This window comes from Aureobasidium melanogenum, assembly GCF_000721775.1.
Source record: "Aureobasidium melanogenum CBS 110374 unplaced genomic scaffold scaffold_23, whole genome shotgun sequence".
Lineage (NCBI taxonomy): Eukaryota > Fungi > Ascomycota > Dothideomycetes > Dothideales > Saccotheciaceae > Aureobasidium > Aureobasidium melanogenum.
This window is the reverse complement of record NW_024470075.1, coordinates 91,453-114,568: the sequence shown is the minus strand read 5'-3', so window position 1 is coordinate 114,568 and position 23,116 is coordinate 91,453. Positions and strand designations below refer to the sequence as shown.

The 23,116-nt window shown below is 50.6% G+C and overlaps 8 protein-coding genes across 8 annotated transcripts; 4 read left to right on the top strand and 4 right to left on the bottom strand.

The window, feature by feature from the left end:
• Positions 1-481: 481 nt before the first annotated feature.
• On the top strand, positions 482-1,816 carry M437DRAFT_87286 (uncharacterized protein; the record flags this gene model as incomplete). Its single annotated transcript, XM_041028616.1, has 1 exon — positions 482-1,816. One exon carries the CDS (start codon positions 482-484, stop codon positions 1,814-1,816), a length of 1,335 nt encoding a protein of 444 aa, XP_040876768.1.
• A 722-nt stretch (positions 1,817-2,538) lies between these two features.
• On the bottom strand, positions 2,539-3,231 carry M437DRAFT_87285 (uncharacterized protein; the record flags this gene model as incomplete). The annotated part of the gene is made up of 1 exon (XM_041028615.1): positions 2,539-3,231. The coding sequence occupies one exon, from the start codon at positions 3,229-3,231 to the stop codon at positions 2,539-2,541; it is 693 nt and encodes a 230-aa protein (XP_040876767.1).
• A 319-nt stretch (positions 3,232-3,550) lies between these two features.
• Positions 3,551-4,053, top strand: M437DRAFT_68717 (uncharacterized protein; the record flags this gene model as incomplete). Its single annotated transcript, XM_041025159.1, has 2 exons — positions 3,551-3,761; positions 3,815-4,053. The coding sequence occupies 2 exons, from the start codon at positions 3,551-3,553 to the stop codon at positions 4,051-4,053; spliced, it is 450 nt and encodes a 149-aa protein (XP_040876766.1).
• Positions 4,054-4,627: 574 nt separating this feature from the next.
• M437DRAFT_55821 (uncharacterized protein) lies at positions 4,628-6,094 on the bottom strand (the record flags this gene model as incomplete). Its single annotated transcript, XM_041022939.1, has 1 exon — positions 4,628-6,094. One exon carries the CDS (start codon positions 6,092-6,094, stop codon positions 4,628-4,630), a length of 1,467 nt encoding a protein of 488 aa, XP_040876765.1.
• A 308-nt stretch (positions 6,095-6,402) lies between these two features.
• M437DRAFT_55873 (uncharacterized protein) lies at positions 6,403-7,959 on the top strand (the record flags this gene model as incomplete). The annotated part of the gene is made up of 2 exons (XM_041022955.1): positions 6,403-6,453; positions 6,508-7,959. 2 exons carry the CDS (start codon positions 6,403-6,405, stop codon positions 7,957-7,959), a joined length of 1,503 nt encoding a protein of 500 aa, XP_040876764.1.
• Positions 7,960-12,179: 4,220 nt separating this feature from the next.
• On the top strand, positions 12,180-14,470 carry M437DRAFT_77850 (uncharacterized protein; the record flags this gene model as incomplete). The annotated part of the gene is made up of 6 exons (XM_041026891.1): positions 12,180-12,194; positions 12,683-12,764; positions 12,815-13,288; positions 13,348-13,651; positions 13,700-14,028; positions 14,085-14,470. 6 exons carry the CDS (start codon positions 12,180-12,182, stop codon positions 14,468-14,470), a joined length of 1,590 nt encoding a protein of 529 aa, XP_040876763.1.
• A 267-nt stretch (positions 14,471-14,737) lies between these two features.
• M437DRAFT_77849 (GCS-domain-containing protein) lies at positions 14,738-16,996 on the bottom strand (the record flags this gene model as incomplete). Its single annotated transcript, XM_041026890.1, has 6 exons — positions 14,738-15,700; positions 15,749-16,334; positions 16,391-16,516; positions 16,573-16,787; positions 16,851-16,923; positions 16,986-16,996. 6 exons carry the CDS (start codon positions 16,994-16,996, stop codon positions 14,738-14,740), a joined length of 1,974 nt encoding a protein of 657 aa, XP_040876762.1.
• A 1,316-nt stretch (positions 16,997-18,312) lies between these two features.
• On the bottom strand, positions 18,313-19,861 carry M437DRAFT_55951 (uncharacterized protein; the record flags this gene model as incomplete). The annotated part of the gene is made up of 3 exons (XM_041022967.1): positions 18,313-18,513; positions 18,568-18,888; positions 18,941-19,861. The coding sequence occupies 3 exons, from the start codon at positions 19,859-19,861 to the stop codon at positions 18,313-18,315; spliced, it is 1,443 nt and encodes a 480-aa protein (XP_040876761.1).
• Positions 19,862-23,116: the final 3,255 nt, after the last annotated feature.

The following is a 23,116-nucleotide window of genomic DNA, read 5'->3' as shown; positions in this document are numbered from 1 at the left end:
CTGTATGCCCAAACAGCGCCGCCACGCGAAGCTGCCGGCGCACCGTTGGTTCAACCAACGCCTCTATCAGCATAACGGTTCTACTGATAGGAAGCCTCGCCGTCACAGAACATCTTTTTTTCTTGCCAGAATGGTTTGGAGTCGTCTCTGTTCTATCAAGTCTGGCCAGAATCGCGTTCGAGACATGCCATTCCAAGTACCGACTACCGAAACGTTACGATCGTTTACTTTGTCTATCGATCTGGCAACGGTGCATGTTGCCTTACGCTCTGGCACCTATGTAGACCCTGATGGTGGAATGCCTTCAGGATGAAGATATAACTTCCATATCCAGCTTGTCTTTTGCAGTTCCAGCAGCAGCTCAGCACAACTCTTCCTCGCAGATCTGTGGGTGTCATCGCCTCGACTTGTTTCACTCGCTTGACCATACTATCTCCTGATATACTTCTATCGTTTCTATCCACTATAACATCCGTCAATCATGCGTTTCGACACCCCCATCAGCCAGGTGGCTCTGGTCTCCCTGCTCGCCAGCGCAGCAGTTGCAGTGCCTCGCAACATTCCTGCTCAGGCAGTGGAGGCTGATCTCGTCGAGCGGGCTCCGGCCGGTGCCCTCTTGGTCGCCCCTACCACTCGTGTCGGTGGTTCTCTCATTGTCTTGCCCGAATTCCTGGCCACATCGTCCGCTTTCTCGAAGTCTTCCAGCAAGACAAGTGCAAAGACGACCTCTTCCAGCAAGAAGAGCTCCTCGACAAGCAAGTCTTCGTCAAGCTCGGCCAAAAAGACTTCTTCATCCTCATCGGCCAAGACTACTTCGTCTGCAAAGAAGTCGTCGAGCAGCAGCAGCAGCAGCGTCAAGAAGTCTAGCAGCTCGTCCAAGGCAACCCCTTCTTCTGCAAAGTCTAGCAGTTCAGCAAAGAAGACCTCTTCGTCTTCAGTTTCGTCGAAGGCTAGCTCCTCCTCTTCGAAGGCTGGTCCTTCTACTACCAACATTCCTGCCAAGGTTTCCAGTATCCAGTCCAAGGTCTCAAGCGTCGAGTCCAAGGTCTCCTCAAAGGTCTCCAGTGTTGAGTCCAAGGTCTCCTCCAAGTTGGCCTCAATTGCTTCCCAAGTCACTGCCCACAAGTCTTCTTCTGCTTCGTCTGCAAAGGCTAGCTCTAGCGCCTCTTCTTCATCTTCGGCATCTCATTCTTCTTCTTCCTCTGCTATGTCCTCCAGCTCTTCCAGCTCATCGGTCAGCAAGTCTTCTTCCAGCTCCTCTGCTGTTTCTTCTTCGAGCAGCTCGACCCTCTCTTCCAGCTCATCTTCGAGCATTGCCAGCTCTTCCTCAGTCCAGAGCAGCTCTGCCTCATCAAGCTCCTCTGCCACTCCCACCAGCTCCTTTGTCTCCAGCTCCAGCTCTTCAGCTCTTTCCTCTTCTTCATCATCAAGCTCGTTGATCGAGTCTTCATCCACTTCCTCAGCCTCGTTGACCGAGTCTTCTTCCTCTTCGTCATCATCTTCCTTCTCGTCATCAGCCTCTCCTTCACCCACCCCTTCATTCGCCGCAACCAACGGCACTCTCGCCACCAACGACAAATTCGCCTCTTCGGTTATTTCCTCTGTCGAGTCTCGCTTTTCTTCCGCTCTGGCAGCGAAGTCCATCTCCATGCCTTCCTTCTCTTCCTTCTCCACTCCCACCGGCTTTGGTACTAGCGTCCAGCCTAGTGCTACCAGTGCCTTTGTCAGCAAGGTGGAGAGTGTGATTAGCAGTTACCTTTCTGAGAAGTCGATTTCGGTTTCTTTGCCTACTACCACTGCTTCCGCTTCTGCTTAGGTCAAAAGCCGGCTTGGGTGGTAGTGTTTTCTTCTAAATTTTTCTTTTTCTTTTGTTGTTGGGCAACGTGTAATGTGGATGATTGAACCATGGGTCTTGATGATTCGTGGTGGTTCAATATTTGTACATACGATAATAGAAGCAACTTTGTTTATACTACATCTTCTATATATGCAAGAGACCAGTATTGTGCATTTCGACAGCTTACAGAAAGAACGATATATGGGCAAGGAGAGGAGGGATGAAAAAGTAGAGCGGTGGTAAACCTTGATGGTTGCAATACTTTTGACATGCGGATACATAAAGTCCTGACTATGCAAAAGTCTATCCAGTATGCATTGTGTAAAAGCAACACCGTCCTCTGTATGTATGCGAGCCGTGTGTATGACTATTGGCTTCGTTACTCTGAGTTCAGAGTGTAAAACACAACTTGTTTTGTTGTCACTTCTGGAACGTCATCTTTCGTTCAAGTCTGGTCAGATCGGACCTCCATCTCTCCCTCGAGGAAGTTTGGCGTGATTAGCTAACACGCACCACCACCGAGCTTATCCTGCTCTCGACAAGATAGATTGGTATCTGAGATCCGAGGTGTTGGCTTGATCATCCATCTATCACAGCTCTATGCTAGATTGTCGAGGATGTCGAACGGCTACCGACATTTGGTGTGTTATCAAAGAGGCAGCCTCCAGAATGCCAGCGAAACCCTCTCCACAGTATTGGTTTCATGATACGCGTTTGCGTTTATGCGATCGAGGAGGCAAGTCGTTCAGAACGGCAGGAGTGGGAGCAGGATCTTCGCTGACAAACAACATGACCTCGTCATGAATTGGCGTAACGACAGGTTGACCACCATCCTCTTCATCCACATAAGGCGACTCAGTTTGCGACATTTGAGAAAGTTCTTCCCTCAGTTGTCGAGATGGGGAGTCCAACTCGGGGTCTTCCTCAGGCTCGGATTCAGGCTTGGGTATCACCATTAAACCAAACCAGTCATCTTTTTGATCGAGGAATGCTGTGTCTTCAGGTAGTCTCTCCAACTCTCTGGCTGCGCGTTGAATGCCTTCGCTGTACCACTTGATTCGCTTCAGGCCTAGTTGCGCTCCTTCCCGATGAATGGTTTGAGGTGGTAGTTCGTAGTCTGAATCCTCGTCTGTGTCTGATTCACTGAAAGAACCACCAGCTTCCATAATCTCATGGAGTTCGTCTGCAAAGTTTGGAAAGCAATAGTAGTTGAGGATGCGGCGTTCTGTAATTGGCTTGATTTGAGTACGAGCTCGTAGTCTTGTGCGGTGGTCTTTGTTTGGGATTACAGGCCGAGGAGAGCGTGGCCTTAGCATCACATCTGTTTCTGGCGTGGGGATCATCTTTGGAGGTTCTGACGTGGGAGCTGGCTCCTGAAGCTTTGGCTGAGACATCTTCAAGTGCACCTGTGGTAATCCTTAAGATGTTGTTTGACGTGTTGGATCAGGGGTATGCTCCGAGTTATAATGGCATTGTCATGGTAATGTGAGGTGATCGTGTTCGTGTTGTGACCCAAGAAAGTACCGGATCACGAATGTCGTCGAATTTCCAAGAGTAAGAAGAATGGTCTGGAAACAAATCAATGTCAGGTCGAGAACAAAAGTGTCATGTTTGATATGAAACAGCACCCAAACACACCGCCACACTTTTTCTCCACAAACGCCACACCACGCGACGCCTGCACGTACCAAGACTAGGCCCAAACGCGTAACCATGGATGGCTTTGGTGATTTGACGAGCCCAGATGCTCTCAAACAACTTCAAGCAGAGATAGCGGAGAAGGTTGCCAACAAGGAAGAGATACTCGTCCCTCTTCACTTCCTCTATTGGAGCAATGGCAAAGAAGACAAAGTCCCCGGTCCCAACTCTAAGATGACCCAACAAGACCCAGACGAATACCTCGAAGTACTGAGCAAGAAGTACTGTATGTTAATCCAATCATCAATGCATTGACAACAGATTGACTATAGTCCACAGCCGCAGACTATGATGTGAACCTGGTCTTTACCAGTCTGCCTCCCAACTACACCGTCTGGAAGCAAAACCCTCCTCGCAGCGACATCTACCTCTATGGTCACCCTCGCGGCAGATTCCCTTCAGTTGACCAGTTTACCTATCACGTCTGGAGCCTGCTCAACAACAAGGTCGCAGAGTGCGACTGCAGACTCTGTGAAGGCAATGTCAGAGGTCAGAGCAAGGACAAGGACAAGACCTAAGCAGACCATGACCGTGACCATGACCACGACTGTGTAACAACAATACTCTCCTCAATCATCATGACCGATGTCCAAAATCAACAATCTCTTTACAAGCGGCCAATTCTTTCGTTGCCGAGAGAAAGGAAACAAATGCACAAAACCCTGTTAGCAACAGCTAGTATTGGAACCCCCCTCCTGCCTGCAAAGCATTCTACCTTACAAGAGAGAAAGAACATCACAGGTCCGCTACATCCGAGGATCGAACCAAAGATTTCTGGGAGTCGTGTCGTAACGAATTTATGAGTGGTCTCACCAACTGGGCTAACTCTATTGTTTGCTGAGGAAGCGTTAGTCTAGCTACGATGATGGTCTTAGTGGTGAGCAGAAGGGCAACGAATCAATTGTGAAACCGATGCGTGCACTTGAGTCATGCCTTGTCGCTTCTTATACTCGCTTCTTTATGTTTTGACTCCTTTGTTCTGGGTCGATCGGGCTCTTATCTTTCTCTGTGTATGGGCTCTGTAGGATTCAAAGCGAGAGTTGAGCGACAGTAGCGAGTTTTGATATAGATCCAATCACACCAGAGAGTACTTTACTCGATCTGCATGTCGTCCAACCCTCTAGCGATACCCTGAGCACCGTTCACCGACCTTCCTAATCGAGACAATAGTCGAGAGCTGTGCCACTCATTGCTGGCCACCTCTTGCCATTCTGCAGTGGCCAGCGAGGTGTTAACTGTCTCCCTGATTGAAGCAATACTGCCATCACCGAACCCAAACATCTCAAGCTCTCTGCCCGTTCCAGATTGTGCAAAATCCGGGTCGCCTCTGAGAGCAGGATCTGTCAAGAATCTGTACGCAGACTCAACTTCACGCCAGCAATCGGCAATGTCTGCTTTGCCGACTTGAGTCGGATCATCCAGGATTGTATCATCCGGATTGGGCGCCAACTTGACGTAAAGTTTTCGCACGTTCGATGAATTACCCTTGTATGTGATTCGGTCGAGTGGCGAGCCGATATGGTTACCAAAAGGGAACACAGCCTTGTATGCTACCGACCACATCTCCATTTCGAGTCGGAACGCTCTGCCTACCGATGCCAAGATGCCAGGGGGATTCTTGTGAAAATACTCGTACGTTGAGTAAGCTTCGAGGAAGGATCCTTCGTTGACAGCCAAATGGGTCCAGGGTCTAATGTAGATCAAACTGGACAGAGCGGGTCTACCGTACTCATTGGGTTCCATGACCAGCTCCACTGGCTTCAGGAAGTCGTAGTAGTTTTCAGAAGGTGATTGACGTTGGTCGGCGACTTCCATAGGCCTCGGCTCCCTCCAGACCGAGACCAACTGCATAGCCATGCCCGGAAATGCCCAAGCATCCAACATGTTCATACTGCAACCCAGAAGACAAGCGAGCGTACTCGGTGGAGCCAGTACCGAGACTCTTGCAGGGTCAAGCTTCTCGAATAGCAGGTTCCAGAAGGCCGTCGTTGCAATCAAACAGTGTACTTCATCACGGATGTAGTCAAGATCGTTCTTGCTGAGCTCTCCAGTAGCGACGATGGTTAGAGACTGTACACTATGACTAGCGCTGCCATTGTTTGGTGAGTCGAGAAATGAGAAAAGGCTGGACAATTGTTCATCTAGTGTAGTCATCCATGCCGCAGCTTTGTCCGTTCTTGCATCTTGCCAAACATGCCTATATGGGAGACGAATGTCGCGTGGATAGCCTGGGTCATTGAACAGCCATTCTTTGAAGTTAGCACTTATAGTCTTGAGCTTTGGTGCAAGCAATGACGGTTCGGCCGGCGCTATATGAGTCTGAAGCCGGAGTCGCAGATGGGTGTACAGCAGCGGCGAGACCAATCGATACCAGGTCTTGGATACAAGGATCAGAGACTTCAAGGGTTTGCTTCTCAAGTCAGATGCGTTTGTCAAATTGGTGTCAAGCGTATTCTTCTGCCAGTCCCAAGATGGTGGAGGGCGCATGAGATAAGTTAAGATATGGGATCTGATCTCGTCAGGCAGCGACTCCAGTCTTCTGCTTGAAGTCTCAGACATGATTTGCTTAATGATTTCTACAACGATGATTAATCAAGGTGTGGACAAAAGCACAAGTTCAAGTCGTCTTGCTCTACCTTGACGACTGCTCGGACTATCTATCTTATCGCCGGGCTGGGGAAAGCACTGATGGTCAGCGCTGTCATTGATGCCAAGGCTGTGGGGAAGGCGCGATAGGACGCGACTTCCGTGTCGCGAGGCGGACACGAAAATGCATCTGGCAACAGGAAGGCACTGCTGCTGCGAAGTGTGATAGTGAGTAGTCGTCAGTAAACACATCGGGTTGTCTGCACGTATTCATCTGCCTCATGTCATCGTCAAGACAAAAGTCGTTCTTTGAGCAAGATCACAGCTCCAAGGTGAGAACAACCGACCATCTCGAGACGCGTCGTTTCAAATCTAATCCACCATAGTCAAAAGCACGATGGCAGGGCAATCGCAGTTTCGACAAGAACCCATCCACCAACGAGGCCACCAACAAACCTCTTCCCTCGACAAAGCCTCCGATCCAACCTTCGACTGACACAAAATCAAAATTGAAAGCCTTCGAATTCTCCCGCCACCCCGACAAGGAAAATCCCTCCAACATCACTACTGCTCCACTGTCACCTGTCAAGCACGCTCAAGCCCCATCGTCGCCTATCAAGACTGTACAAGACAGACCGCTGCCTTCAACCCCGGCCATGCGCCTACCCCTTGCTGATCTTATTGGTAATGCTGAGGACGCTTTACGAAGACCCACGCCTCAAGAGGAATCGCCTGTTGAAGAGATTGGTTGGATAGCAAACAGCTCACACCCAGACCTGACTCCTCGTCAGAGACGGAGACGCCCACAGAGTTCGTCGCCTGTCACTTCTTCTCAGAATGATGCCTCCGACCTTCTCGACTCCAAGTTCCCACAGTCTGCTTTCAAGACTCCGAGAGCCGACCCAGCCGCCGAACTATGGACGCGATATGCTACTGCTAGGAATTCCGACGAGACGCCCATCGAGAAACGCATGCCTTCACTAGCGCATCTCATGAATGACTCTTCGCCTCGATCAGCTCCTCGAACACCTGGGGGCAGCGTTGGTGGTTTGAGAAGATGGGCAAGCTGTGGTCTAGAGTTTCCTTCTTCTCGAGTCAAACGGCGCCGTGTCAATGGAATCTTTCGGGACAACAACAATCCTCAGGATCCATCTGTCGCAAAACCTTTATCACGAGTCGGCATGTTGGTCGAGAAGGTCCAAGAATCTCTTGCACACAAAGACATTCCTTCAAGTTCTTCACCTTTACCTGACAAGGGCGAATTCCCCAGGATACACAAGCCTACATCAGACCATCAAGGATCACAACCACGTTCGACACATTCGTCACAACAGTATTCTTATCAACATGAAGACGCCGAGTTTGACGATGCAGACATCACATTGGATGACATGGCAGAGATCCAACCAAATAACACAACTCAGAATAATTCGATGACCAACACAACCATAATGAATACTATTGATGAGGATGACGATGAATTTGGCGACGACTTTGGCGATGATCTCGACGCCGAAGAAATGGAAAATGCTGTTTCGTTCTTCGAAAGCAGACCCGGTACCTCCAATGGCCAGTTTAACTCCCAACCAAATACTTGTGCGATCGCACAGCCTGACCAAGCGTTACCTCCCTCTGCGCCAGCGCTGCCTCAACAAGACCAACAGCAAAGGCCACAAACCTTTGACCTTACAGGATTCTCCGACGACGATGACGACGAATTTGGTGGTTCTGACCTTGATGAAGAACAACTTGTCCAGGCTGAAATGGATGCTACTCAAGCGTTGGAAGCAAGTACAAGTGCTAGCTCTGTACGTATTTCGAATCTTCCCAGGGTGTAGATAGCTAAGTGTCATCCAAGACTACTCAAAAGTCTCGCGCCATTCAACGGTACTTGGTGAAGCAAGTTATAGACGGCCAATATACCGATCATCGTGGTCGTCAACAGGCTGAAAAGGTAAGCCACGTGCTGTGCCATCGCCCCTTCCTCATGAGATTCTGGTGAATTGACAATCACGTGCAGGTCTTGCTTGTTGAGGATGAGGTGCACAGTCGAAACAAAACCATCACTCTGAGGCAAACATGGCTTGAAACTCACTGCGCTCCTGGCTCCTACGTGCATGTTGTTGGCCGCTTCAGCAGGACCGGTCAGATTACTATCGATGACGCTGAGAACTTGATCATTGTTCATCCCGACCACCTGATTTCAGCCACAGTCGTCGCGGATTCCTTCGAGTGTATCCGCCGAGCTGTTCTTCAAGACAGAGTCAAAGCGACTAGTCGTTCCAGTGAGCCTTCTGTCTACGGATCCATGCTTCACGAGATTTTCCAGGAAGCAATGAAGGCAAATGCATGGGAACAAGACGCATTGAACGAACTCGTTGGGAAGACAGTAAGCAAGTACCTGGAGAGCTTGTTCGAGCTCGGACACAAAGACACGAACAAGGCCTATGAGCACCTTAAGAGCAAGATGCCCGAGATGAGCTCTTGGGCCAAGGTCTTCGTCAAAGCCAAGCCTGGCCCTGATGCTCTTGCGGAAGACAGAGGTGGCAAGAAAATTCGTGTCAGCATTACCAAACTGCTCGACGTTGAGGAGCATGTATGGTCGCCAACTTACGGACTGAAAGGCAACATTGACGCCACTGTTCAAGTTCTCATGGAGGATGAGCAGGGTAGTCGAGCACTAACTGTACCTTTTGAAGTCAAGACTGGACGCAACACTACGAATACTTCGCATCGCGCGCAAACAGCATTGTACACGCTTTTGCTGTCTGATCGATACGATCTGGATGTCATCTACGGCTTGCTTTACTATATGGACAACTCCAGTATTGCACGAATCCCAGCAATACGCCATGAACTTCGCCATATGATCATGCAGCGAAACGAGCTTGCCTGCTATGTCCGTGAGCGTCTTCAGCTTCCACCAATGATACAAGACGAGCGCAAGTGTGGAAGATGTTATGCCAAAACAGAATGCTTCCTTTACCACAAACTTGCAGAGGACGGCACAACTGAGAGTGCCGGTGTCAAGGAAAAATTCAACGAGCTTGTCGGCAAACTGCAACCTGTTCATCAAGACTTTTTCAAGAAGTGGGACACTCTTCTAACCAAGGAGGAATCTGAGCTGATGAAGTTCCGACGCGAGCTTTGGACCATGCTTAGCACCGAACGTGAGAAGCTTGGCCGTTGCTTCTCCGAAGTCGTTATCGAGAAAGGTTCTATGAGAGAGCTTGACGACATGACCAAGATCAACCGATATCGCTATACTCTAGTGAAGAAGGAGCCGCGATCAGGATTTTCTTTTACCGAATCTCAAATCACGGTCGGAGAGCCTATCGTCATATCGAGCGAAAAGGGTCACTTTGCACTCGCCAATGGCTATGTGACCAAAGTATCAAGAGGGCGTATCACGGTCGCTGTTGACAGAAGACTCCACAACGCACGCCAGAAGCAAGCCGACTTCGATACCAACACGAATCAAACCTTTTCAGGTATAATGGAAGTTGGTAGGGAAGACGAGCCTAGTCAAAATGCTGAAGGTATCGAGGAAGTACCTATTGTTTATCGTCTCGACAAGGACGAGTTCAGCAATGGTATGGCTACTGTTCGCAACAATCTTCTAGCATTGATGGACGATAACATTTTCCGTTCCGCCGACTTGCGCAAACTCATCGTTGAAAACACTGATCCGGTATTCAAGCCCGAGCCTGCGGCCTACGCATTGTCTGGTCCAGCCAGCCAACTTCAAATCAACGAGGATCAACGTGCTGCGATTGACAAAGTCATGTCTGCCAAGGACTATGCTCTTGTACTCGGTATGCCAGGTACGGGAAAGACGACCACTATTGCTCATATTATTAGAGCCTTGGTGGCTCGTGGCAAGAGTGTGCTTCTGACTTCATACACACATACCGCCGTGGACAATATTCTTCTGAAACTTCGAGATTCAGATGCGTCCGTCTTGCGACTGGGTACTCTGGCGAAGATCCATCCGGAGGTTCAGGAGTTTGCCCATCTAGCCGCAACACCTAAACAAAGCATGGAAGAATTGGAAGACACGTACATGAAGCCACAGGTCGTTGCAACGACATGTTTAGGTGTCAACCATCAACTGTTCCAGCAGAGAGCCTTTGACTACTGCATTGTCGATGAAGCATCACAGATCACTCTTCCAGTCTGTCTCGGACCTATTCGCATGGCAAAAACGTTCGTCCTCGTTGGGGACCACTACCAGCTTCCTCCTCTGGTCCAGAATCGCGAGGCCCAAGAAGGCGGCCTCGACATCAGTCTTTTCAAACTCCTATCTGACCGACACCCAGAGAGTGTGGTCAACTTAGAGCACCAGTATCGCATGTGCGAAGAAGTGCAATTGCTGTCCAAGACTTTGATCTACTCCGGTCGCCTAAAATGCGGCAATGATGCCGTCGCTTCCCGAACCCTCAAAGTTCCCACCCCTGACGGCATGATGAGATATCACTCCGAGCCACAAGGTTCGTGGTCCTTAGACCGAAACCTCTGTCCAGGTCCAGCTGAAGGAAAATGTTGGCTCTCCGAAGTCCTCTCACCATCCAGAAAGGTGGTCTTCGCAAACACAGACACCCTTTGTCCCGTGCCAAAGGAAACCGCGGTTGGTTCTCGCATTGTCAATGCGACTGAAGCCCAACTGCTTACACAACTGGTTCTCTCTCTGATCTCCCAGGGCGTCCCTCCTAATGAAATTGGAGTCATAGCCTTCTACCGCTCTCAACTCGCTCTGTTGCGACAGTTGCTGAAATCACACCCGGAAGCTTCGGGGGTAGAAATGCATACTGCAGACAAATTCCAAGGCCGCGACAAGGAAGTCGTGTTCATCTCTTGCGTGCGTAGCAATGATACAGGAAACGTGGGTGACCTGCTTCGGGATTGGAGGCGTCTCAATGTAGCTTTCACACGTGCCAGAAGCAAAATGGTCGTGTTGGGCAGTAAGGAGACGCTGACGTCGAATGAGTTGCTCGAGAAATTTCTCAAACTTGTCGAAAGCAATGGATGGATATACGATCTTCCGAAATTGGCTGAACGCGGTCACAACTTCCAAGACATGCTGGGTATGAGTTTGGCAACGCAAAAGACGCCTGCTAAATCACCTTGCAAGAGAGACTTCGCCGGTAATCTTGAGGACAGCGAAGATGGTAAGAAGCGCAGGCGTAATCCTCATGCTCAACGTAAAGGCATTGAGGATTACCTTTCTGGCTCTCCAGCAGCCAGAAGCGTATACCACAGAGACAATTCGAAGATGAACAAGCCCTTCAAAATGCCTGAAAAGGTTTGCAAAGTGGGAACCAAGGCGTTGTTTGGAAAAGAGAATTCGAGCAGCAAACGACCTGTCCTTATGGACATCGTTAACGACGCTCTTGGTGGGATTGAGTAGAGAGAGAAGGATGCACTTGGGTAGAGAAAGTAAGGCAAGTTGGGATAAGTGCAAGAGCAGGTTGATTTTCATTCGTCCTGAATGAATATAGTTGCACTCATGCATGGACAATTCTTACATCAGAGTTCACCATTACATGCTTAGCTAGATATGTATCAACAAAGGATAGGAGCAGGCCCCTAACCATTTGTTCAACTCAATAAGACTTCTTCTAAACAACGTACTCACATGACAAGAGAGCGACGATAGACCAAGACGTTCGTGCTCGGCTTCTTGTGTGACAAACTTTTTGGATGAAATTAAGCTTTGCCAACCCACGAATCTCCAAGCACTCCACCTTCAACCCACGTTCTCCACACGCTAAAACCATCAAACACTCGGCAATTTGTCGATTAGGGATATGGTAAAGGCCCGTTCCTACCTGATAAAGGTCTCTTATCCGACGGCTAGCAAGTAAAGTGCGAGGCAGTATGCCCGCTCAAAATCGTAACCCTAAGAAGAGTGCCTTTTCCTGTGAGCCCTGTCGAAGGCGAAAGGTATACAACCCGAGGGAGAGAGTACATCGTAAGCACTTGTTGACTATCGATGTTTTCAGGTCAAATGCGACGGCGTTCAACCAATCTGTAACCGATGCAAAGCTCGTGCTGATACATGCGAATATCACCTGTAAGTATGACAGTCACTCCGGAATCATGACTCGCTCAAGATTTGAGCCTGCCTGAAAGTTGAATGAACTAATTACTCAAGTGCTCCTACCTTGTCATACACACAACGTCTGGAGAAGCGAGTCGCAGAGCTTGAGTCGTTGCTTGCGACTTCCCAACCTGAAGCCTCAACTTCAGCAACAACTCAGGCTGTTTTTCCTCAACAAAGCACCACTGCAACTGCAACATTTACTTCTACAGCTGCCGACGCCGGAAACAACAAAGACGATGATGTTGCCTTTCATGGCTCCACGAGTCTCTTCCAACTGCCCGGAAGTGTTAGAGCACGGGTGACAGACAAGGATGCTGAGCAGCAGGAAGATGGTTCAAAACGAGAAAGCTTACTGAACAATGCATGGCGTGAACGAGCATTTGAGAAGCTTGCAACCACCCCGGTGAGTAGACATTTACTTCGCAGGCACTACTGGTCAAAGCTGACTCCCGCCACAGGAGCCTTATCGGTATCTGCTTGATTCACATTGGTCATGGATCCAACCTCTCTTCAACTTCGTCTACAGACCGGCCTTTACACGTACGTGTGGCCGAGCGCTCCTCTAAGAGATGTTAGCTAACAGCTGTCAGGCGATATGATGACTGGTGGTCAGTACTACTCCGCCGCATTGCTCAACGCCATGCTTTCCCACTCAGTACGCTGGTGCAAGGCAGAGCCTGGAATGCAGGAGTTACTTGCTCCATTCGACGAGGGAAAGGCTTTCTTCCAGACGGCTGTCACAAACTTATTTGACGATATTAGGAACGGGCAGAGCAAGGTACCTACAGTCCAGAGTCTACTTCTACTCAGTGCTCAAGAGTGTGGACGTGGGAACAGAACACAAGCTTGGCTGTACAGTGGCATGGCCTTCCGCCTGATTGACGACATGGGCATGTGCATTGATGGCCAACGTTACGCTGACTCGACTCAATTCTCTGCGGAAGATGTTGAGATAAGAAACCGCCTCTTCTGGGGCTGTTATCTGTGGGACAAGTTGGTGTCGCTCTACTTTGGACGATCACCTATGTTGCAGAATTCACACGTCAGTCCACCACGTGTTATTAGTAAGTTATTCTACTATCACCCTGATAGTTTCCTGAGAGTCCCGCTGACGTCCCTACAGTGGACGACACTGCAGAGATCGAGATATGGATGCCGCATGGCCTCACAACCGCCAACTATCCACCCAGACAAGCACATTCCATCTCATGCTTCGTACATATGTGCGGTCTTGCCGAGATACTGAACCAAGTTCTCATTCACTTCTACAGCCCGACCTGCGACTTGTCATCCTCTAGCGCTTTGGCATGCGCCCTCGAGCAAAGCTCCAAGATGAGAGCTTGGTGGAAAGATCTACCAGAGCATCTGAAGATCAACGTTGGAGCTCTACCGCAGCTGGCGCCCCCTTCGCATATTGTAACACTAAAGTGAATTATTTTGACTATTTTGATATGTTCAAACTGACGGGATGACAGTTGCCTCTATCACACCATCAATATCCTTCTGCACCGGGCCCTGCTCAGACTCAGCAGTTCAAATCATCCATCAGCTGCTACAAGCATTGACCAAAATCCGCTCATACAATGCATATCATCCTCCACCTCGATCATAGCACTCTTCGACCTCTTTGTCCGCACTTTTGGTGACGGCCATATAGTCCTAAGTTTGGCCTACAGCTTGTACACTGCAACATCCATTCTGTTACTTGAGCTGCAGGCCAGTCCGACCAATCCGCAAAGATATACGATGGAAAGACTTTCTTACTGCCTTTCTGCTCTTGAAAGAGTAAAGAAGACCAACCCGGGTATGGCTATTCTCTACACAATCCACCTTGAGACCCACTGACCCTTAGAACAATAGTCATTGCAACAGCCTCAAAACTCATTCGCAAAGAATTAATGGTCCTCGGTCTAGATATCCACGCTCATACCGCATCACCTAGCGACCCAACAGGAGACGTATCAACACGACCCTTTCATCCACCAAAATTCGTACCGCTGTCTACTGCACACCCTCCGCATAACATGCCTCTGGTGGCCAACGATCTCCACAGTGAGCAGCAGACTGTGGTTGATGGAGGAGAAGAGCAGAACATGGTCTTTATGGATGCTTCTTATCTCGACAATGGCGATGTGTCTGGAGGTTTAGAGTATGATCTTTTGGATATGAGCCCGAGTACTTTTGAGGCGTTCACGCAGGTTGAGCCTTTGAGCACGACTATGAATCCCGGGTTTGATTTCTTCTAGACACAGGTGTTTTTGATATGGATGAGGGATATATGGAGACACAGAGGGACGAAAATCACATTAGGTTGAAGTCAAAAGGAATCGTAATCTAGAGTAATGCATTGGGGAATGTGTTATGTACTAAGGGGTATCTGCTCTAGAGTGTATTTCGATGGCGCGCCGCCCGTATGAGGCTGATATGGCTTGCAAAAGTAGGGTAATCCAAGGGATATATTGGTCTTTCCCCTGTCAGTCAGTATAAACACGAACTTTTCCGCTCCCACCTTTTCACTTCCTCTGACCCAACATCTCAACGCCCAAACCATCTTTGCCTTCATTGACAGTCATCTGCTCAACAGCCTTGACAAGATCAAAAGTGATGCCCTCGCCAACCACACTGTCCTTGTTGTACTCCTTGTGCTCGGCAACAAAGTGTCTGATCCATTTGGCGGCAGTCCAAAGCTCGCCGGTCGCACGTTGACGAATAAGCTTCAAATACCTAGCCATTTCGCAGCGGATCTCGACATCAACGTTGATGCTGGACAGATAACGTTCAACCAGAGGAATCAAACCAGGGAAGCCGTCAGCCTTGCCGTTCATGATTTCATCGACAGTCATGAGTTCGTATTCGTCCTCGACACGCGAAGCAGGGCTAGGGGGACGCGAGAATTGTGTCGGTGTCGAAGTGCCTGATCTCGGTTGTCTGGTCGCTGGGAATGGGTTCTTGCGGAACCAGAACTTCTGTTCCGTGACTGCGTTACGAAGGTGCGCCGTCTCCATATTCTCAGTCGTCTTTTGGATGGGGATGTAGAAGTTGAGGTCGAAACTGAGAATTGCGCGGGTGATGAGGACAACAAAGACGGAGAAGGCGGCATTCTCAAAGTCGGTGATCTGAATCTCCATGGGTCTAACTTCGACCCGCCAGCCAATGTCGTTGCCTGGCGGTGGAGGCTTGAAGCGCATGTGTTGCCAGTTTGTGGATTGCAAGTTCTCAAAGTGGTCGACCTTGTTCAAATCTAGCTCCTTCAGGTCCTCGTTGAAAACAACAATTGGATCGCGGATGAATAGATGAGCAAAGTGAGTGGCCAACAGATCGTCCATGCCACCATCCATGAGCTTCTGCTTCATTTCGGGATCAACTACAAGGTTAGGATCGAAATACTCCTTGCGCAGGCGAGGATCTTGAGCGATATATGTGGAGTTAGAAGCGTATCGAGACTTGGGAATCTGCCATCTCGACTCTTTCAATGGCTGCGATCTGTCAGTCTGGGTCTGTGTACGAGGCAGCGAGTAACGAACCTTCTCGCCGAGCTCTTCTGGAGTCCTGTCGTCGACTGATCTGCTGATCTGGTTCCATCTGACATCGGTGTCGGCCAAGAAGCCCTTGTAGATAGGTGTGGCGGCAGTCAAAGCGAGCAGGATTGGACCAATAGGGCTAAGTTGGTCGTACATCTTGCGGCCCTCGTCAATGTTCTTTGCCTGGAAAGTAATCTGCAGACAACAGCTTCCCATGCCGAAGGCCATTGCGTCCATGTAGATGTGATTCTCCTTGGCAGCTCCATTACGAACGTCGTCATCCTCAGGCCAAGTGTGGAGATCGAAATCAACACTGGGATCGTTGAAGGGCCATGTAGTCTTTTCGTCCTTGTACACAGGTACGTTGATTTCGACCTTGCGGCCTCTACGAGCGCGGATGTTGGCGGCCAGAGTTGGGAATCGAATATGAGGGTTCGCAATCTCGTCGGGGAGGAACTGGGATCTTAGCTTGTCGCCGTTCAGGGGGTACTCGGGGGTGATGGATCGCTCTTTGGCACCCAATCGTGGGAAGGTGGTCAGAGTAATAGGAAACTCGCTTGGTTCCATGTGCTCCTTTGCGATTTTGCGCCTAGAAAGCTGGTCAGCGCCATTGCTCTGCGGATTTGAGTTTGAGAGCAGACTTACCTCCACTTCATGTCTGACTCGACGTCAAGCAAATCTTTGAGGTCGATTCCCCATGGCCGTCCAGGAGTCGCCTCGAGCATGAAACGACCGAACTCGGGGTGGAACACGGGAGCTGTCTTGCCAGACCTGACACGCATCAGTAAAGATATGCCTCTTCTGGTTGGTACAAAACAAGAGCGTACCTGGCATGGCCACGCTGGATCTCGTCTACACCACCGCCCTGAGCGAGGAGCTTCTCATCGCTAGCCAAAGCCTCGAGAATATCTGCCTGGCGTAGCGAGAGTCGGACCTGACGCTTGTCGTCATCATATGTCACGACAAGATACTCGATTTCGTCTCCCCAGAGAAGAGCATCACGCTCCTTGCCTTTTGCTCGTCTCCAAATGGCCAATAGTTGCTAACCAGTATTCTCAGCTCTTGTGCTCATCTCAGATGCGTGGATCCGAGTGGGTACACGTACCTCGATGCCCCATTCTCGGACCTGTCCGGCGACCTGCTTCGCTTCGGGCCAGGCAAGCGGCGTTCCCAGGGCTCTGTACGGAGGAGCGATTAGTGGGTGCGAGTGTGGTAAATCGAGGATCGTCATGTCTCATACAATAGTCCCATGTCTTGTGGTTTGTACTACGTGGTACGACGTCTTCAATTGGCTTCCACGATGGGTGGTGCTGAAACGAGGGTAGCTGCAAGCGGGCTACAAGATTTGTGTCGGATGGTAGAGACGATGATGGGCCGCGATAGGCAGTGGTTCGGGCGGTTACCACATAGCGGTGCAGGAACTGTGGTGGTAGGTTGGCGAGAAATTGATAGCGGGTAGGGACAGGAAGGAAAACAATAGCTATGCAGTCTATAGCAGTGAATGTGAAATGGGCATTACAAATGCTCCACGCCCAGACGCTCGCTGTGACGGCAGTCAAAAGCACGCCATTGGCAAGAACCTCACGGCCGCTCCCGATCGCGGGGCATCTTGCCTAATCAGTTCATCTTATACACGACCGCGACACTTTTTTTACTCAGCATCTTGGCTAAGCTGCGACCGCTGCTGCACTCGGAAGATCCATCAAAAGGCAGCTCTGAAGCTTGAGGCAGGCGCGACTTTACACTTGTCAGACGCCGCCGTCCGCCTCGCTCCTGCACCACAGCCACCTCTTGCATCTACCTGCCGACAACTCTCACTACATGTCTGACACGTCCATCTCGTCTGCCGTGAAGCATCGCTCCTGTCTTTATACTTGTTCTTCGTGCCATTGACTCTAAGAACACATTGCCTGACATGCCTGCAACCAGGCAACCAACTCCGAGTTACCAACAAATCACGCTGACATGCAACGAGCAGGTACAAACACATGATTGGTATTCATGTGCCATATGGCGATCGCCAACAACACCCCACTACCCGAATATCTAACAGTTCGAAACAAAATAAACAAGACTTCCCCATTACCAACTGTCTAACCCCGACAGCCTGGTAGCCAAACACCTGAGAGCCTAATAGCTCCGTGCTCTTGTAGCCACTGACATGGCCGATTAAGCCATGTCGCAAATCAAAATGCCAATAAAAAATCACAACTCCTATCCCAACAGACACATCCTAAAACTCCGTGGTCCCGATGCTAGTGTCGTGAGGATGGCCTAAAAGCCACCGTATGCGTGTCCCGTGATCCGTCGTATACGAAATATGCAATCGAGAGGTCTAAAAACCTCTTGCAAAAACTTGTTGATGCACTATCCGGCCAGGAGTTTATACCGGAGAATGGCCTCTAATAAGGCCCCACGCATGTGACGCCCGCACATTTTTCGCTTTTTTGGTGTGAAGAATAACAATCGATCAATAAACAAACCCGTGGCAGAAGCGACAACACATGCAACACATGTGTCGAGAACATAGCTCCAAAACCGTCGCCAGGTGTTGTAATCTGCAGCTCTCAGTTTTGCGAATCCTCAGAGGCTTTAGGGCGAAGATTGGAGCTGGAGATGGCGGCCGCGTTCTTTCCAGCTTTCCTTGTAAGCTTGGCATAATGAAGTCCGCATGCATTGCACAAGGTGCGAGCGCCGTCCGGACCTCTTCGCCATTCTGGAGTCTCAGCTCTGTTACAGCTGTGACATCTGCCAGGTGGAGCAGCGCGCTGGATGGCAAATTAGTTGTGGTTCTGTCAATCATGAAAACAACATAAACTTACACCTCTGCGTTTCTTAGCCTCGGCACCAGCAAATCCACCAATTTTTGCCTCTTCGTTCTGATGGACAGAGTCACGCTTGATGCCCTCTTGTGCTCTTGACTGCTGTTCTTGGGCTTGCTGGAAATAAGCTGTCTGCTGTGCAATTATAAATTCTCTCATCTTGGCATAACAATCAAGTTGACGACGAGATTTCTCCATAAGGTGGTCTATCTCTTGTAGTTGAGGTAGATTGCCTGGAGCGGGGTCTGATCTCTGAGATTGGTGCAGGCGAGCACCACATTGTCTACTGAAGTCCAGCATGTAGCTACTAGACTCGGCAATCTGGCGGTTTGTCAGTGACGCGTAGATGCAACTTTTTGCGGGGCAAACGAACCTCGTTCAGGGCTTCTCCAAAGTCCCACATGTCCAGATGACGTTTCACGGAATCGCCGAACGCAGCTCTGCCGGGTTCACCATTTTGAGGTGGAGCAGGTTGGGTGATTGATGGTTGATAAACAGATGAAGTGGGTGCTGCGGAGTGCGGCGCCGATGAAGGATAGGTGTAATGAGATGCATAAGGTGCTGGAGGTGGGACCGGGGCAGGAGCTGAAGCTGGAGCTGGAGCAGGAGCGTAGCCGTAAGGAAGAGCATGCTGAGGTGCTGACGGAGGAGGAGGAGCAACAGGAGGCATACTAAGGTGATGGGATGCAGTCCTTTCATGAGAAGCAGTGACAGGATATGAACGCGGATATTGCGATTGGTGAGCCAAGGGAGATTGGCCGGCGTGTGATGCAATTGGCTGCGATGAATACACCGATCGTTGGCGATCTTGATGCTCGGGAACCTGACGAGGACTGATCTCCTGGTGGGGTTGGACATAAGGGCTCCGGGGTCCATGGGTAAAGACGGCGGGTTGCGGTGGTGGTGGAGGCTCCATTGCGGCGAAAGACCTTCTGGCAGGGAGAGGCGAAGCAGGCGAAGGCCCTGTGACAGGAGCGTGGTATGGGGGCTGAGGAGCAGACGAGTAAGGTCTCTGGCTGGTGGGAGGGTAGGGAGCTGGCTGCTCTACGCCGAGGGCCTCATGAATTGATGGCAAGGATTGCTTGTTGGCCTGGTTCGAGGGGTCTTCATTCGAGGAACGACGGGTTTCTGTGGGTAGGCGAGCATCAGGATAGGAAGGACGACTGTAAGGTGGCGGAGGACCAGAAGGGTAGGCGATGGTCGGGCTGTTCGTAGCAGAAGGCGCCATTGACATGTTTGTGCCACGAGCCTGATACTCGGCTTCTTCCCGCTTTATTTTCTCAATGTCGAGCATTTTGATGGGCGGTAGCGCAGGTCTGAATTGCTTGTTAGCCAGACACTCGACGGGACTCGGTTGCCGGAGAGCCCAGTCTTGCCTTTGTCTGTCGCCGGAATCCATGGTTGTATGAGGTGATGGCGAGTAAATTTGCAGACCGGTCGGAAACGTGTCGATGAATGCTTCAGATGGCAATTTTCATTCCTTTGATCGGCGTGGTGAAAGAGTGTCTAATAATTGAGGACGGATGACGACGGGACCAATTCCATGCGAGCAGCGAGAATCGCGTGGGGCAAGAATCGGGTTTGGCAGTGGCTACCAAGTCACGTCGGAAAAGATGGATGGCAGGCGCGGTGTGGCAAGAGCGAAGAGCAGGTGTCGAGGGCGCGAAGAGAGAGGTCGAGGGATGGAGGTAGAGATTTGCGGCAGGAAGTCTAGGTTGTGGGCAGAGGAAGGAGCCTGAGCAGAAAAGAGCCTTAAGAGACGTGCCTGACCCTCATGCGAGCGACGGAGCATCGAGTTGAGTTGAGTTAGCACCACTTGACGGGCGTGCACGGTCTGCGACGATCACATAGGCGTAAAGTGACAGGGATGGCCGCCACCACCGCTACTGGCACATCCGCTCTCGTGTCTTCCTGCTTGTCAGGGTTTTGCCGCTACGACTGGTGGGCCTGCTGTTCCATTGGAATAACGCACAACCTTCCACCACCAGAGCGAGACATTTGGATTGCCATGACATGCCAATGGTCCATGCCGTTGAGCTTGCGGTTGCAGACGCTGCGCTGCGTGCTTCCGTTCGCTTCCTGCCACACAACATGCACATCACGTTCCTCTAACGAACAGATCTCAAACCCTATCGTCCTTGCTTAGATGCGTGATCTGGTGTGCCGCCTGCATCGTCAGACTTGGCTATCAGCCAGTCGGCCTGCAAGTCTGCGATATGTACCGTCTCTCGCCCACCAACATGGCACGACGGCGACAAGTCCAAGCCTCGCAGTTGGTTGCCTCTGCTGAGCAGGACAGCCAATGCCCGGACTCGCTGCGTACGTGCGTGCAGCGGCTGCAGGCCCTAAACTTTGGCTGTCCTAGATCGTGATGCTCTCACGCCCGCTTCGGCTAGCGGCCGTGACTCGGACCATCTCGCGACAAGTCCCGTGGGCCGTGGAGTAGATCGAATCTCTGGTTTGGAATCGAGTTCCAATCTCAGTCTGCATCTGCTGCCAGATCCCCCTCCATCACGACTCGGCGAATCAGAGCCTCGCATCCGCCATACTCAGCTTTGTGCCTCTGCAGCGCGCCCCGGCTCGCAAGCCAAGCCCACTATTTCGACGAAGCCTCACCTTGTTGTCCGCTCATGCAGCACGCTAGCACTACAAGGGCTGATGATATATTGCATGCCCGTCCGTCGGTGCGGTCAACGTCACCACAGCCTCAGGAAGGCCACTCATTGAATCCCACAGAACTTCATCTGTCTCAGATACGCTCCGTGCTTTGAGCCCAGCTGCGCGTCGCTGCAGCTCCCTATTTACTAGTCTCTTTAAGTCTGCTTACCGGACCACAAGCTCGGATGGCTAACTCAAGCGACGCCGCGACCGTCGCAAAGACAATCTAACAACTGGCAAGGCGGGGATAGCAGGTAGATCCTCGGCTTCGAGAGGGCATGTCAAACTGTTTTGAGAAGAGGCGCCGCACGTGTCAGGAGCTTCGGTCGCTTACTTTCGCCTCGCTCTGCTTTTTGTGGCTTGCCCGACTCGCTGCTTGCATCAGTGCGTGGACCCTGGCTCTGCGCCATCTTGAGCGGGTTCAGGCCATCGAATCCCGCTCATTGAAGTTTGTGCAGTGCAAAATCACGATTGATCAAAATAGACAACAAAGCAATCTCAAAAAGCCATGGCAGATTGAGCTGTCGCTGCGTATGCCTTTAATCTCGATAGCATCGAGACTGTGGAGTTCACGATGCATCGGTGATTCATCAACTTCTCAAGTCTCTCTAGGAAGGGATCTTCTTGAATCAATCTCTGTAAACCCACGTGCAGATTCGCCGCCCGATTACCAATGCCACTCAAGTCGTGCCTGAGATCCTATCTGTTTTCCTCGCTCCGATCGTACGCTATATCTTGGTATCGAACTCAGATATACGAGCTGCGGCCGTTTGCCCAGGGAACATCAAAACTTCACGAAATAATGTACTTGTGAGGTTACTCTCGCTTTGCTTCAGCAAGCGAATGTGGATATATTGACTCACGACAGTTGGCTGTTAGTGAATGTAACTGTCTCACTGGGACATTGCGGTGTTTCCCTGAGGATACTTGTCGTTACTCATGACGTCTGCGATGGGGTCTGTCCTGTCAAGTTCTGGATGATCAGAGACAAGATAGCAACCACGGCTTCGACGGGTTCTCATCAAGATCGTCGTTACCACATGCCGAAGCAGGCCTAGCTAGTTCTCTTCTTTCAGCCTTCAGCCAGTCGGAAATTTTTGTTTATGTCAGATCTGGTTAGCATAACGACGGTCTCATATCTGGGCGCGATCTTTAGACAGATCATACGCTCCTCAAGATCGAGAACCGTTTCACGCACAGCGGAAGCGGCTTCGCCCGAACGTTGTGTCCTGGTCCGAACTGCGTGCGTGCGGCCGCCACTTTAGCTTCCGAGACCAGCACCACCATATCGTTTGAGAACAGCCGGCGGCATCATGAGAACAACTCTCGAGAGTATTCAGCTTGTGTTTGGACCAACGCTGCGATGACTAGCAATCAAAGAAAGCTGATCTTGCTTTTTTGGCATGCGGAAAACTTAAGACTGCTTCGCGGACAAGATGGGAAGGGGTCCTTGACTTGCGGGGAGCCGCTCAAGGAAAACCCCTTGATGGAACGTCAATCTCATGGAAGGGAACGTTGTCCGGTGACACAAATTCTATGCGCTAGATCTGATCTACTTCTTGGCCGTTGATACGTGGGACATAATCAAGCCACCATCGGTGTAGCTCGAGTGCCTGCATATGCTGACAGGCTGAGGGTCCATTTGAACCCCGACAACGCACTTCCGTGATTCTCTCACGGCACCTGCAGATTTTGCGTACCAGCTTGAGCATGGAGCGACACATGATGCAATTGCTATGGCTATAATCGTATGTCAGGCGAGCTGTCCAGCGGCAATACCACTAAGTCATGGTTTTCTCAAGTGACTGACTGACTAGTCACCAGTCACTACTAGAGAGCTGCTTGCGCGGCGGTGAGATCTGATGATATTACGAGCTTCTTCGAGCAAAGA